The sequence below is a fragment of the Leptodactylus fuscus genome, chromosome 5, assembly GCF_031893055.1.
Source record: "Leptodactylus fuscus isolate aLepFus1 chromosome 5, aLepFus1.hap2, whole genome shotgun sequence".
In the NCBI taxonomy this organism is placed as follows: Eukaryota; Metazoa; Chordata; class Amphibia; order Anura; family Leptodactylidae; genus Leptodactylus; species Leptodactylus fuscus.
The window spans coordinates 179,713,335-179,728,797 of record NC_134269.1 but is presented as its reverse complement, the minus strand read 5'-3'; the positions used below and the strand labels follow the sequence as shown (position 1 = coordinate 179,728,797).

The 15,463-nt window shown below is 43.0% G+C and overlaps 1 protein-coding gene across 3 annotated transcripts in view; it reads right to left on the bottom strand.

The window, feature by feature from the left end:
- The window catches only part of FBXW11 (F-box and WD repeat domain containing 11), a 46,092-nt gene that overhangs the window by 17,083 nt on the left and 13,546 nt on the right, over window positions 1-15,463 (bottom strand). For 2 of the 3 annotated variants that reach the window (XM_075274776.1, XM_075274777.1), the window contains 2 exons: window positions 6,523-6,585; window positions 2,845-3,070 (listed from right to left, as the gene is read on the bottom strand). In XM_075274776.1, the coding sequence (XP_075130877.1) occupies window positions 2,845-3,070; window positions 6,523-6,585 (289 nt within the window). Of the gene's footprint in view, window positions 1-2,844; window positions 3,071-6,522; window positions 6,586-11,032; window positions 11,135-15,463 lie in introns of all 3 variants that reach the window. The other variant, XM_075274775.1, reaches the window with a different exon arrangement.

Below are 15,463 nucleotides of genomic sequence, written 5' to 3'. Positions count from 1 at the left end.
TGCATTATGTGACGGGTCACCTGTAATTGGACAGAGTCCACTGGTTTTGCTCGAACTCAAGACAACCACTTCTCTCATTTGGTTCATGTATAATCCAGGGAAGAGAGTCTGCTGGATCTAGTTTTGTTAAACTAACCACACCACATTGCCAAATTTGCAGGTCCAGGAGCACTGGGCCAACATTACAAAGGGGAGCTACAAAAATCTGGAACTATAGAAATGCAGATTTCAGTTGACTAAAGGAAGACCTCAGTTTTGTAGGCTGGGATCAAGTCTTTGCAAATAGGGATACGGAAGATAGGAAGAAAGTAACAAGTCATGTCATTGGAAAGATTGCCATAACAATACAACCGTAGAAGCCAAAGGGAAGGCTGAGATATCACCAATGATCTGCCATCCAGATATATAGAGGGACAGCAGTCAAGGTCCTTCCCCAATTAACTTAACCCTAGAAGTACAGCTGTGCCTCAGAAAATTAAATTTTGATACACCCCCAGCCCAGACGGTGATCATAGGAATGGATGGAAGTTGTTGAACACCAAGGGGTTAAGCGCTGGCCACTTCCATTCATTCCTATGGAGCGAGGTATTCAAAACTAGAGTTTCAAATACTATTCGCTCATCTCTACTAATGACCCATCTTAGGCTTAACGGGTTCTAGGACTGTACTGGAGGATGTCCAGGAGGGCAATATTATATCTAGTTTTTGCAAAAACATTTTATACTTTACAACAGCCCTTTTCTAAAGCTATAGAGACATGTACCAGGTGACATTATACAGACATAGGTAAAGAAATGGTATGGGGCCGTTGAAAATGGTACACATTCAAAATGGGCTAAAATCAGCATTGGGCTACCCCAAAAAATAAATCCAAAACAAAAAACCAACCCATTTCTCCATCGTCTCATTAATGATGATCTTGTGGATGGAATAAAAAGTACCGTATATACTTGCGTATAAGCCGACCCGAATATAAGCTGAGGTCCCTAATTTTACCACAAAAAACTAGGAAAACTTATTGACTTGAGTTGGGGGAAATCCACCATTGTAGATAAAGTGTCTAGTCATGGGCACTGCAACTTAGTAACTCCATGTGCCTCATAGTAATAGCAGTTAACCCCATCATGTCCCTCACATTAACCCCCTGTGTGCCTCACATAAGAGTTACTGATATGTGGGACATATGGAGGTAATTGGGTATCTTCATAATTAAGGTCCTTCATTAGTACCCTCATGTGTCTCACATATTAGTAACCCTTATATGGGGCACACAGGGGTTAATATGAGGGACATGATGGGGTTAACTTATTAATGTGAGGCACATGGAGTTACTGAAACTAAATTAATAACCCCAATGCCTGACATTACTAGGCAGAGTAACTAAAGGAAGGTCCCTGTGTGTGTCACGTTACTGCAGCTTCCTCTCCTCCATACAACAGACATCTTCCATAAGACACAATGAATCCTGGCCACTCATCTGCAGGGTAGATGCTAAATCCTAGTGTGCTAAAGGACCTCTGATGACGTCATGACCATGTGATCGGACTCTGGTGTGGGCGGAGCTACTAGGATTTACACTCAACCTTATCTGCAGATATTACATACCAGTGGCTACAGGACCTTTGATGACATCCGGGTCACATGACCTCATGACAAGCCAATCACAGAGCAGTAGCACTAAAGGACCTCCCCCTCCAGGTCCTTCCTGTTTTCTGTGCTCCGAGGACCCTGACTCGCGTATAAGCCAAGGAGAGCTTTTTCAGCATGAAAAAATGTGCTGAAAAAGTCAGCTTATACTCGAGTATATACGGCAATTATCAGTCCTTGATAAGGAGATTTTGTAGAATATGGAAAACTGGAACGACATTGTACAATATTTTGGAACTATCTTGATATTTGAATTGGCATTAGAAATTGGACACTGCATTATTTATGGGTGGAAGAAAGGTGGTTTAGAAATCTATATAGGAAAGAGTTCTTTACTGATAGAGTAATGCTCTACCCCAAGGAGGTAGCAAAAACAGATGCCATGACAGCATACAGAAAAAGGCTAGATGCTTAACCAAGAACTAATAAAAATAGAAATATATCTTTGGAGTTATTCTGAGTGCCAAATTTGGAGTCATATAACATTTTCCCTTGGCATATGTACTGTAAGGGCAAGTTCACACTTTTGTATCCACCTCAAAATCCTGACCAAAAAAAATGGCTCCCACTGAAATCAATGGGAGCCGCTCAGGTCTTTTTTTTCCAGAAGCCGGTTGTTCCGACACCCAGAAAAAGAAGGGAGAGGCACATTCTTCAGGCGGAGTCTGATGACATACCCTCCTCCGTACTAGGCCCAATCCGGAGCGGATACCCAGTTTTTAGTCCAGAACATGAGGCAGCTTTTTTTTTTTTTTTTAAAGCTATTCAGAAAATGCCAGCGTTCCCGCAGGTATAATTGGCATTCAGCGATTTTCAAAAACGCAAGCATTTCCACTTCGATTATGGATAAGTGTCCATAACAGGACAATATATGGAAAAGCAATACCTTTGTTGCAAGTTTTCTACAAGATTTTTTGCTTTAGAATGTTGCAGAAAATGGAGCCTTCTGGGAAACAACTATATTTCTGGTTTAAGTGTATAGGTTTAGTGTTATGGCACAGGTTTGGGACCCCCACCAACCTGATATTGATCACATATCCTAAGCACAGGTTCTTCAATATCACAGGGAAGGAAAAACCCTTTAAAGACCAGCGAATAATAAGAAAATGGACACTTCCTATTCATATTGCAATAAAATATTGACATTTTTTTCTACAAAAATTGTTGTGGAACATTTGAATGCATATCTCTATTTACCTGGTAGAGCTGTAATGAAGTCTCGTTGTAACATGGGCTTCAAGTAAGAGTTAATATGTCCATGCTGGTAGTGACACATTCGTGAGATAAGATGTTCAACAAACTCAACCTGATCTGATTCAGACCACTGATCAAAATATTTTATACACAAGTCCTTCTCTTTCTCATAATTTCCATCAGACGTGCGTTTCCGGGATACAATCACTGATGATGTGCCATTAGTTATCTGTAAGAGAGGGAAAGATCATGTGACGTGTAATGACGTGTTGTATTCCTTATATACCATTAATGACAGGGGCATCACAGGACCTCATTAATGTTTACGGAATATAATCATTATCTTACACCACAAAGTCCTCATAGATAACGAGATTACAAGGGCTGGCACCTAAAGGACAAGTATGAATACGGTGACCAGATTCCTCCACAGCTATGCCCAAACACTACTTTATGGGAGTTGATGGGGTCTGTCAAAACCTACCTACCCCGAATATTTGATGGCTCCGCGACACTGCTTGAATGGCTAGGTACAGGAACAAATAACACAAAACATACCCCTTGCCTCCCAATACCATCTCTTGAATTCATCCCCAGAAAATTCTGCCCCTCCTTTCCTCACTAAACCTCCCTCTCACCCTGGAACAAAGGAAGAAAATACTTCTAGAAAATCCTCTAGATCCTACATTTCTATGTAAAAAAATAAATAAGTAGTACGTGTGTGACATTCAAGGAGACACAATATAAACTACTAGTGCACGGGTATCACACCCAGGCCCGTCTTCATTTCCTAAACCCCACGATCCCCTCAGTTTGTTGGGAGATGTAACTCTACAGTGGGCACGCTCACTCTCCCATATATTTTAGGATTGCTCCCTGATATGGGGCCTTTGTAGAGAGGTCAAAAACATGATATCTTAATAGTGAGTGTGTGTATATATTTTAATTTAAAAAATTTTTTAATTGACTACTTCATTAATATAAGGTGATTATATACAGAGAAGTTATTTATGACGTGTATAAAAAAATAAAATGGCATATATAAAACTATATAACTAATCCATCCTCATTACGCTGGGTTCACACGGAAACCTGTCAGACAGTGTCCGACTGAGCGCCAGTGAGCGTTTTAACCCCGGGCGCAGATGTGAACGAGCCCTTACCTGTTATTTATCCCTTATTAAGAACAATGTTATATACAGGGTGCCCGGAAAGTAAGTACACAAAATGACAGGGTGGACTTTCACCAGTATATGAAGCATTTTTCATTTATGAACAAGTGACCGGAAATGCACCATTGTGGCGCTGCAGGTAGACAGAGATGTGGGTTTCCTATCCCTCGCTGCGCCATGTGAAAGCAGAAATGAAGAAGAGAAAGAGCTTTAATGGGAAATAAGTTTAACCACAGTTGGGAATTCTGGGAGACAACATCTTAGGACCCGTTTTCCTCACACCGAGACTCAACGCCAATAACTACCTAGTATTTCTGCAGGAGGATTTGCCGGTGTTGCTCGAAGACGTGCCTTTGAACATCAGGGCAAGGATGTGGCTCCAGCAGGATGGAGCACCTCCCCATTTTGGCTGCATCGTATGTGAACACATCAACAACCGATAGCCGAATCGGTGGATCGGACGCAGCGGACCTGGGCTGTGACCCTCTTGCTTGCCAGATTTGACTCCACTTGATTTTTTTCTTGTGGGGACATGTCAAGTCCATTGTGTACGCATGTGCCAACCCGAGAAGAGTTTGTGAACTGCATCCAGGCAGCATTCGTCGCGGTGAGGGCCATGCCAGGAGTCTGTTAATGGGTGCGTCAATCCATCTCCCAGTGTTGCACTGCTTACATCAAGGCAGGCGGCCAGCATATCGAGCAATTCTTGTAAATAAGTAACAGTGATAAAACTGATTTCCTATGAAAGTGCTTTCTCTTCTTCGTTTCTCCTTTCACATGGCGCAGCGAGGGATAGGAAACCCACATCTCGATCTACCTGCAGCACCACAACGGTGCATTTCCAGTCACATATTCATTAATAAAAATTTAAAAAAAACACTTCCTATACCGGCTAAAGTCCATCCTTTCATTTTGTGTACTTACTTTCCGGACACCCTGTATCTTATAATAAGATCAATATAATAAAATAAATTAATTACATATATTTCCTTTAGATACTTTTATCCAGTAAAAATTCAACAAAAACTGAACATCAATAATGCCTTCTGCACCACATAGTATGACGGGCTCCGCAGTGGCCCCCACGCAAAATGACGGGCTCAGCAGTGGCCCCCACACAGTATGACTGGCCCCCACACAGTACGACGGGCTCCGCAGTGGCCCCCACGCAGTATTATATGCTTCGCAGTGGCCCCCTCGCAGTATTATATGCTCCGCAGTGGCCCTCACGCAGTATTATATGCTCCGCAGTGGCCCTCACGCAGTATTATATGCTCCGCAGTGGCCCTCACGCAGTATTATATGCTCCGCAGTGGCCCCCACGCAGTATTATATGCTCCGCAGTGGCCCCCACGCAGTATTATATGCTCCGCAGTGGCCCCCACGCAGTATTATATGCTCCGCAGTGGCCCCCACGCAGTATTATATGCTCCGCAGTGGCCCCCACGCAGTATTATATGCTCCGCAGTGGCCCCCATGCAGTATTATATGCTCCGCAGTGGCCCCCATGCAGTATTATATGCTCCGCAGTGGCCCCCATGCAGTATTATATGCTCCGCAGTGGCCCCCATGCAGTATTATATGCTCCGCAGTGGCCCCCATGCAGTATTATATGCTCCGCAGTGGCCCTCACGCAGTATTATATGCTCCGCAGTGGCCCCCATGCAGTATTATATGCTCCGCAGTGGCCCCCATGCAGTATTATAAGCTCTGCAGTGGGCCCCACGCAGTATTATATGCTCCCAAGAGTCCCCCTCCTAGAGCCAATGCCATTATTTTACTCTGGAATCTCCTCAGACCCCAGAGTATAAGCAGAGGCCCAGAATGAGTATAAGCGATGAGTTCATTACCCTGGAGCGTCCCATGTCACCGTGGGCGTGACCTCAGTTACTAGCAAGGACAGCCCCGGAGCAGATGCTCAGCCCAGAACAGGCGAGTATAACAAATTTTTATTTTTTTAATTTTTATACTCTGCTGGGCTGGCATTAAATGGAAAGGGCCCCTTTCCATCAATAATATGTATAGCAGACGGGGAACAAGGCTTTTCATGACAACTACCATAGAGTCTGGAGCCCCGGCCACTTCACACTGGCCCTTTACCACTCTGGACAAGGTTGCAGTCGCAACATCTGTAACCACGATCGTTACGCTACTGCCGGCAAACCCCATTATAGTCAAAGGGATTTATGGGTTTCTGCTGGTAATTACTTCTTAGGCGGACAGGGTCTCCATCTTTTGGGTCCCTATTCAGACCTGAAAGCTAGTGCGAACCAAGCATAACATTTTCTCATGGCAAATCCTGTTTACGTTTATTTTAGGTTTAATATGGGACTAATAAGGTCATACCTACAAAAGACGTAATGTCACTTTCAGAGAAATCTGTCTGCTATCAACATCCCTAAAAGAAAGTTCATTCCATCTGATTGCAAAGATAGACTAGACAGTAGAATAGTCCAAAGGGAACAAAATATTCCAACTGAATAGAAAGAAAGAAGTTCTCAGTTCCTACCTGCCATAAAGTATTTTTTTTAGGAGATTCATCTTCATTCTGATCATCCATAACAGAAGTCGTCTATTAAATAGAAAGGAGTGTGTAAGTTACACTTTATATTTTACAAACAGGAAAACAGCATGCAAAATAAGCAGAACTGGGGGGAAATAAAAATAAATAAAATACTGCGCACTTTCACATACAAGCATCAAGTGCTTTTAGCCGAGAGCCATTCCTCAAACCACCCAAAAATTACCAAAACAGAGGAAAATAACTGCTTTACAATATGCAATAGCAAAACTACATGTGATTGAGGAAATTCATTATTAGGGAAATTTTCTAAATCCGTTTTGCTGGAGTCGGCTTTCCCGCCAAAGTTATCAAATATTGTACATGGCTTGAAAAATTTGATAAGTCTGTAATTCTGACAAGTCCGGCCTGAAATGGTCCTCCACTTTCCAAGTCATCCACTGACTAGAGTGAGTTTGCAACAATTTCTGTGACTTTTTGAGACGTCATTAACCACGCCCACGTCCCCGCCCACTTCTGAAAAGTGAGTGGTGCACAAATAAATTGAGCTCTAAAGTTACAAATCTCTGCAGAGCTTAAGAAATTCCTTGCCATTCTTCCTTCTTAAGAAGTTTTAGAAACTCACATTTGTAAAGTTCCAGTTTGCCTGTTACTGCTCGAGGGCTAATGTATACTCCGTACCTATATAAAGAGGACCTGACAGCTTTCCTGAAATGTCCATTCCTTCAGAAATACCAATTCTTGAATATTATTTCTCAAAAGAGTCCCTGGATTTTGGGTTTTCCCATCAACATAACCAAAAAGCATTTCTGTAGTGTTAAAAGATTTTCTCGAACCCACCTCGAGGTGTCAATCTTTTGTCTTGATAGCATGGATGTTGGAAACCCAGCCATGATGTCCTTATTGTGCTCAGGTTCTCTTCTCATACATGTAGTGTCCCTGTCTGATCACCTGAATGCAATAAGGAAATCATGGCTGGGTTTTGGACAAGGTCCAAAACATAAAAAGTTCCCGCAGTCATGGTCAGATTCACCAGCAACCAATCAAAATAAAAGTTTGTCACCATTAAGATGGCTGGAGAAAATCTACAAAACACTGAAAATAGTTTGTGTTTTTTAAATTATTTGTAAAGGAGTTTAATGTTAAATTGTCTACAAATTTAAATATTGTTAAATTCATTGGAAAATTTCTTTAAAGAGGACATTTCACCACTTAACATGTCCAACTGTGGGGAGGACCGCCCCCTCCTGATAATACTCCTCTATGGACGAGCACTGTGAGCAGAGGGAGGGGGCGTTCCGCACTGCTCACACTGTACAGCGCGATAGGCGCTGCTGTGGAGAAGGACGTTCCTGTCAGACTGTCAGGAACGCCCTTCTGACTGTAAAGAGCTATGGTACCGGGACCGATAGTTCTTTACCCGGGGCACAGATCGGGAAAGCCAACAGCGTGCTGAATTCAGCGCACTGTCGGCTTTCCAGCAGTATATAGAACTGTGTGCCCCAAACCATAAAAGGTCTTAAAAAAATGCTAAGGACTTGAATTGGTGGAGATGGTGAAAGATCTTCTTTGAGTCAACAGGAGACATATACAGTTGAGTATAGAGGAACCCTTAGCTTTTACAAACAAGAATACTATATTACAGACAAGAGTATAGCTGGTCAGTCGCATAAACTACACGTATAAGGAAGTGATGCATGACTTTTCTTCCATCAGTTTATCTACCTTACAACCAGAAGATAAACTTCTGCCTTATTATATACATTACAGTGTCTGATGGTAGAGGCAGATAGAACGCGCCTTGTCTGCATATGTCATTATATTATATATAGTGTAAACATAGCCTAACACTAGGTCGCCTGCCAACCCTATAGAAAGGTCTCCTTACGAAAGAAGAGGTGAACCAATAAAAAAACCAAACCTCTCAAAATCACTTATACTGCTACTTATGTAAGAAAACAAATGTAAAAGAGGGCATAAGACGACGACGAACTACAGAACTTTTGCAAGGGGTATTCTTATATTACAATGTTATGGCAATATGCAATAACATTCTGATCAGTGGGAGTCTGATCTCTTGTACCCCGGCATTTCTCCTGTATCCAGACTATTCAACTGGCTCAAAGATTCCAGTGAAATCGGCAGTCATTCTAACACGTATGGATTGTCAACCTCCATCCCGAAATGTTTGGTGTGAAGACAAGTATGGTGTAAGTCTGTGCTTTATATACAGTGCTCAGAGAGTTGTTTCAGCTTTTTGCAGCGATTCTGTGAATATTCTAGCACAAAGCTGTGACATGGAAAGTGCCCTTTGATGTTGGCAGAAGATTAGGTGGTGATCCTGGAAGTTTGTTCATCTCTCACTCCATAGGGGTGAGCACACACAGTCCAGCTACTTACACAAGACCAGCCCACTACCACCTTGTGGTGGCCAATGGGGGCGCAAATTAATTAGTTTGATTCACAAAATGATGCAGCCATTGGCCACTGTGGGGTGAGAAAGGAGGAACCACGTATGGCTCACGTAGGCAAATAGTTCACCATATGTGCTTAGTACCTTTGGGAATATTTAAAAATTTATACTACATAAAAATTCATCAGTCCTATTATATGTCCTTTGTTATAACCAAGACAAAGCAGAAAAAATATATAACCCATAGCTAAACATATAAGCCAATATGCCTAGATATTTGCTGCTGACATCTTTGTTTTTAGGTTGTTTTCTATTGTTCACATAGTCCACCACTATAATAATATAATTCTAATGGTTCCAGGAGTGGGTCCAAGCCTGACTGTACACAACTGATAGCGCTCACGTAAACGCTTGTTTGGCCTTGAGCTACCTTTTCCGACCTGGCCATGTGCATTCATCCTGCAAGCTCAACTGACCACGAATGTATTGTCAACAGAGAGCCACAGCCGAACATTGCCAGAGGGGACGACAAAGTCGCCAGGTTCGGCTGACATTTAGCTAATGTGCACAGACAGCTTTATTACCCCTTAAAGCCTACAGTAAGTTGTTCAGCCTGAAGCGTCGCTGCTAAACACTGCAATATAGTAGAATAACTACAACACAACAATATATCATCTCTGAACCATCAGCAACAAACAAATTGTAATACTGTAAAAATGAAGAAAAGCTGCTACGTGGTGTCCGCATTGATAGAGAGGGCAAGTTATCGCAGCCCATGATCTGTGCCTGAGACTACTTTCACATTTGCGCTAAAGTCTCCACTGCACGGACGACGTTTTCGTCTTCCAGTTTCAGTTTTAAAATGATGGACAGCCGAAGGACCACATTATAGTCAATGGGGTCAGTCGGTCTCTGTACGTAACCGCAATTGTAGCAGTCCTCTTGTCCATTCATCGGGTCTTCCGATGGACCAGGACAATGAACAGTCCGAGAAAAGCGTGAACTTGGCGTAAGTCATTTTGTAGACGAAAATAAGTACATAAAATAAATTGGAGGTGCTGTTCACACCAAAATTATGATTTCCATTCCTAACAAAGTCATCAAAGTTATGCTGGATTCATTTTTGAAAGAGCTATGAATACTAATGGACCCCAATTAGAGATGAGCGAACACTGTTCGGATCAGCCGATCCGAACAGCACGCACCCATAGAAACATAGAAATGAATGGAAGCACCTGTGACGCTGGTAAAGTCAGCGTCACAGGTGCTTCCATTCATTTCTATGGGTGCGTGCTGTTCGGATCGGCTGATCCGAACAGTGTTCGCTCATCTCTAGACCCCATCAGAATTGTCAAACTAAAAGCCAACACAAATCTCCACTCTGAGCAGAGGACTCATCTTGGCTACTTATAGGCAACCTAAAAGTTTGGTGGGGTTTTTTTTTTTTTTTAGTTGTTTTTTGAAATAAAAATATTTAAAAGGCTAAAACATATGGCCACAGATGACAGTTTTTTTGGGTTTTTTTACAAAAAAAAAAGTTCTGAAGTAAAAACCACTAAATCAAAACCAGACACCAAATTTTCAAAGTAATTTGTCCTCAATTCACAACTTCAGTATGGCTGAACAATGTCAACCGCCCAACAAACAAGCAGAGACCACGACCGAAAGGTGGACTGTCTAAAAGACAAGTCCTTTGGGCCAAAGAATGGTCATCAGTATCGGTCCACTGAATGTGGCCCAAAATGTTTATCCGCGAGTGAAGAAAAACGAAAAGCAAGAAGGTCGAAATTGTAAGTTTACAACGGACTATCATGATATTACAATATACCATAGTTATATTCTAAAATTCACATTCAAGCTATTCTCATGCACAGAACTTTCTTGAAAACATGCCACATCAAAGGAGGCTTAAAACAAAACAAAAAACTAACATGCTCTACGGGTGTCACATTAATACAATCACACCAAGTTACAGCATGCAAAATGAGTTCACTGTTCAGGCCACCAAGTCAAAACATAAAAGTGATGGGTAGTGCACAAGACAAAGCATACAGATAACAGTACAACAAGAAAGAAGAAAGGCACCTGGAGACATCTGACACTGGGCATGCTCTGCAGGCATCTCAGTGCGCACATGCTCTCTACCAGGTTGGAGCAGCCTAGCCACAAAGACCTTGGCACAGAACACTGCAGGGTGACAAAAAGGAAGGAGAAAAGAAGCCGTTAGATGCCACAAAAATTTTGTTTCAGGCAGGCAACTTATGAGTATATTAAATGTATGTAAGAATGGACAAGCAATGCATGCTTTTAGACGTTAATAAGAGAGGCCTGTAACATATCCATTAAAAATCTCCCATTAGTATCTTCAGATCCATAAAGATGTCTAAAGAAACCCCGACAATAGTATTTCAAATCAGTATCTGTTGTGCTGGCCATACATGAGGAATGAACGTTGGTCAAACAAACCAACCGCTCTCACAACTCCCCCATACACATGCACACTCAGCTGTCCATGTGTCCTGAACTGGAGGAGCGGAGAGTCGCTGCCAGATATCTATGGCAAAAGTGTCTCAGGATAGGGACAGTGGAAATGCAATTGTGAAGGTCAGGGGAGATAAGGAGAAGGCATTTGCAATAGTTCTGTTCTTCGGAAGACTTTGTGTCCCACGTGGGTTCGGCTGACAAACATGTAATGTATATGGCCAGCTTAACAGATATTCCAGACACAAATACAGTCTTAAAAAGCTTTCACATTTTGTTTTTCACTCTGTCGTCTTCCCAGAGCTGCCTCTATTTGGCGGGGTTGTTACTTAGTCTGACTAAGGCACTATCTGCTGTCTACACTGCAAATCCATAGTTTTTGTGCTCTAGCCCCTCCACTTGCCTCCCACTAAACCCCTTTGCAAAAAGCTAACACTAGGTTCACACCTGCGTCTGTATTCTGAGTTTTTCAGGCGGAAACTCAGCACCCCCCATTATAGTCTATGGGGTCGGCAGGTAACTGCTTTTTAAGCAGGTTAGCATTCCGTGTTTGGGGTCCCCAAGTGGACCTGAAGAACGGAAAGCCGAATGCTTGTGTAAACCTAACATAAATCTGACTCCTACAGCAACTCTATTAGGGACGTCACTGGTTTCTGCTATAGTCACAAGTAAGGCTGCAGAAGAAAATAGAGGAAAACCAAAACTGGAGAAATTCTCTTCCAGATAGGTTGTATTACTATAGGGGCACTGCGGGAAACAGGACAACCAAGGTTATTACTGCAAATGTGGAATAATAATTTTAAAAAAAAGTGAAAGTGGCTTAAAGGGGTTTTCCAGGCCAAAAAAAAAAAAATCTTAAAAACAAACAAAAAGGGCTGCTAGTGTAATTAATGGGTTAAAAGTACACCCATATACTTTTAGCAGTGTTTTGAGTGATTTCCAGGTGTCCGTGGGAGCTCCTGGTACTTTCTGCATTTGTTTACTTGGTGTTAGCTTCCTACTATGTAACTTCCCGTGTGCTTTCCACACTACTTCTGTCACTGCTCCCCCCCTTCTCACTCACTCCGTTACACCCCCCTCCCCGTCTCCCTAGCTACACTATGTTAAGCTATCTGCCCACTGCTAGCCCTTTTCAAGTAACTAAACCCACCCACCCCTCCATCGCATCATACTTACCTAGCTTCTGATCTGGGAGACGGCTCCTCCTTTCCTCTTCACTGTGCACAGACTAGAAGTACCTGTGAGGCCTGCACAGTAGAGATTGGCTGCCATCTCTACTGCGCATATTTTGCAGTCACCTCCAAACTGCGCAGGCTCTACAAGGGAGGAGGAGAAGAGGAGCCATTCCCAGACACAGGAAGACACGTTAAGTATTGATGGGGTCGGGGGGGAGGAGAGTACGGGTGACGTTCTGTTTCGGAAGCGGTGAAATGGAATGTCACTGGATTATCAGAAAGAGTTCGTGGGGGATATGGGTAATTCTACATTTGTTTATTTTTAATACAAAGTAAATTAGAAGTTAGGTGGAGGTGGTTTCGTTTAGGGGTTAATTTGTAGTTTCTCTCAGACAACCCCTTTAAGGCTGGTTTCACACACAGCATTCTTTTTTTGGCTTTTTTTCCCCCTAGAACATTGTGACCATATGCTCGCTTAAAAGAGGATCTTTCACCAACCCTCCACCAACTCACATTCTTAGCATCTGTTAACAGCCCTGTCTCTAGCCCCCACCATTCCTGAGCATCAAGTACAGTTAATTTTGGTGCCTGCTGTGATATTTCAGTGCTGCAATGTACTGAATCACACCACCCTCCTGATAATACAGAACCTAAATAGCACATTAGGCACCACAACCAACAGCATTGATAGCCCAGGAATGGGGGGGGCTGCTAGAGAAACTTTCCAACTGTTCCAAAATCAGTGGAACAGCAGCTATTAAAGGGGCTCTATCAGCAAAATCATGCTGATAGAGCACCACATATGCGTGAATAGCCTTTAAAAAGGCTATTCAGGCACCGGTAAAGTTATATTAAACTACCCCCCAGTTTTAAAATAACCTAAAAAAGAATGTGATCTACTTACCGAACGTGCACGCTGAGCGGTCATTCAGGGTGTGTCTTCATCTTCATCCATGCCTCTTCTTCCTCCGATGTCCTCCTCCGGCACTCGCAAACGGACTTTGATTTTAAAAAAAAATGACCTGGGCGCATGCGCAGTAACCGTAGTAGAAGCCGCATGCTACTGAGCACGCGCCCAGGTGATTTTTTTTTTTTTCAAAGTCCGTTCGAGAGCACCGGAGGACGGGACCGGAGGAAGAAGAGGCGTGGATGAAGATGAAGATACACCCTGAATGCCCGCCCACCGTGCACGTTCGGTAAGTAGAGCACATTCTTTTTTAGGGTTTTATTTTAAAATGGGGGGGTAGTTTAATATAACATTACCGATGCCTGAATTGCCTTTTTAAAGGCTATTCACGCATATGTGGGGCTCTATCAGCATGATTTTGCTGATAGAGCCCCTTTAAATGATGTAAAGTACTGGACTTGTTGCAGGTGGTGAGAGGTCCTCTTTAAAATCTATATTGAACTATGACAAGGTCAGTGTTTTCTGTAGGTTTATTTTGGCTCACAAAGTAGCATGCTCTAGGTATAGAGATTCTCTGACTTTTCTCCATTAATGGCTTTTCAATCAAGCAAACATGCACAAGATGACACAAACTTAAAGAAACCACTAGAAGCACTTAAAAAAAAATGGCATAAAAAGTGATTCAAACACATATGTGCCTTTTTTACATTGCGTTTAAACTTGCCAAAGGGAAGGGGAAAGTGATAAAATAACACAACAAGCATCAGTTACCTGTTAAATACCCTGCCGCTCCAAAGAGCGAATGGAAAACGTGGACGATTTAGGCCCCATGTAAAGAAATGCATCTGGTATTTTTCCCTGCAAGTTTTTCAGTGTGATTTCGTAGGGTTTTCCTTTGCGGACTTTTGAAGCCTATTATACCTATACGGAAAACATCAGCATTTCCGCAGGTATAACCGACACGCTAAGATTTTCAAAAAGAGTTTTGTTTGTTTTTTTGGGAACTCTGCTTTTCCGCGGTGAGGAGCGGAATAACAGCATCGCTTCTGCCACTGCTGGCTTCATGCAGGGCAGGAGCGTAGCGATGTTGCAGGCATCTGTGCCGGCGTCTGTGCAGGCGTCTACACTCCCTGGCATCCCCCTCTCTATTACAGCGGATGCCGGGTCTGTATTCACATATGCAAAGCCAAGCGGCGAGATGCCGTTGGCCCTGCGTGCACGCTCATAGACCAGTCTAGCCTTCACAATGCGAATACAGACCCGGCATCCGCTGTAATAGAGAGAGGCGGATGCCGGGTCTGTATTGGCATTGTGAAGGCTAGACTGGTCTATGAGCGTGCACGCAGGGCCAGCGGCATATCGCCGCTGGCTTTGCATATGTAACCCCACCCACCAATGACGCAACAAAGCTGGAAGAATTTACAGCAACGAAGACTGGTGAGTATGCGATGTGGGAATACCCCTTTAAAGGGGTTTTTACTACCCAGCTGTTCTCAGCAGCTGATACACAGAGAATGGTGCAGGAACCAGACAGCTCGGATCTAAATTCAGGTGTCTGTTTCCTGCTCCATGCTGTGTATTAGCTGTCAAGACCAAGTTATCGATGAGAGTTCCAGATGTCGTACCCCAACCAATGTGATATTGACGGTGTATCCTCAGGATTGGTCACCAGTATTTTCAACCTGAAAAGCCCCATTAACAGGTAAATTAGGTTTATTATTTTACCACATTTCTTCCCAGCTGTAACAGTGTTGCAGAGGAAATATAGCTTTGAAAACAAGTTGGGTGCAAGGAGATTATCCTGCTATGCGGCTTCTCCCTGCCCTGCATAGCTGGACAGACAAGTCTTTCCCTATTTACATATAGGAAGAAACCTGCCAATTAATCTAGGGAGACGCCGTACACCGGGACACCAAGTTCCTAGCTTTCCAAGCAAAGATTTTCTGTGAAATG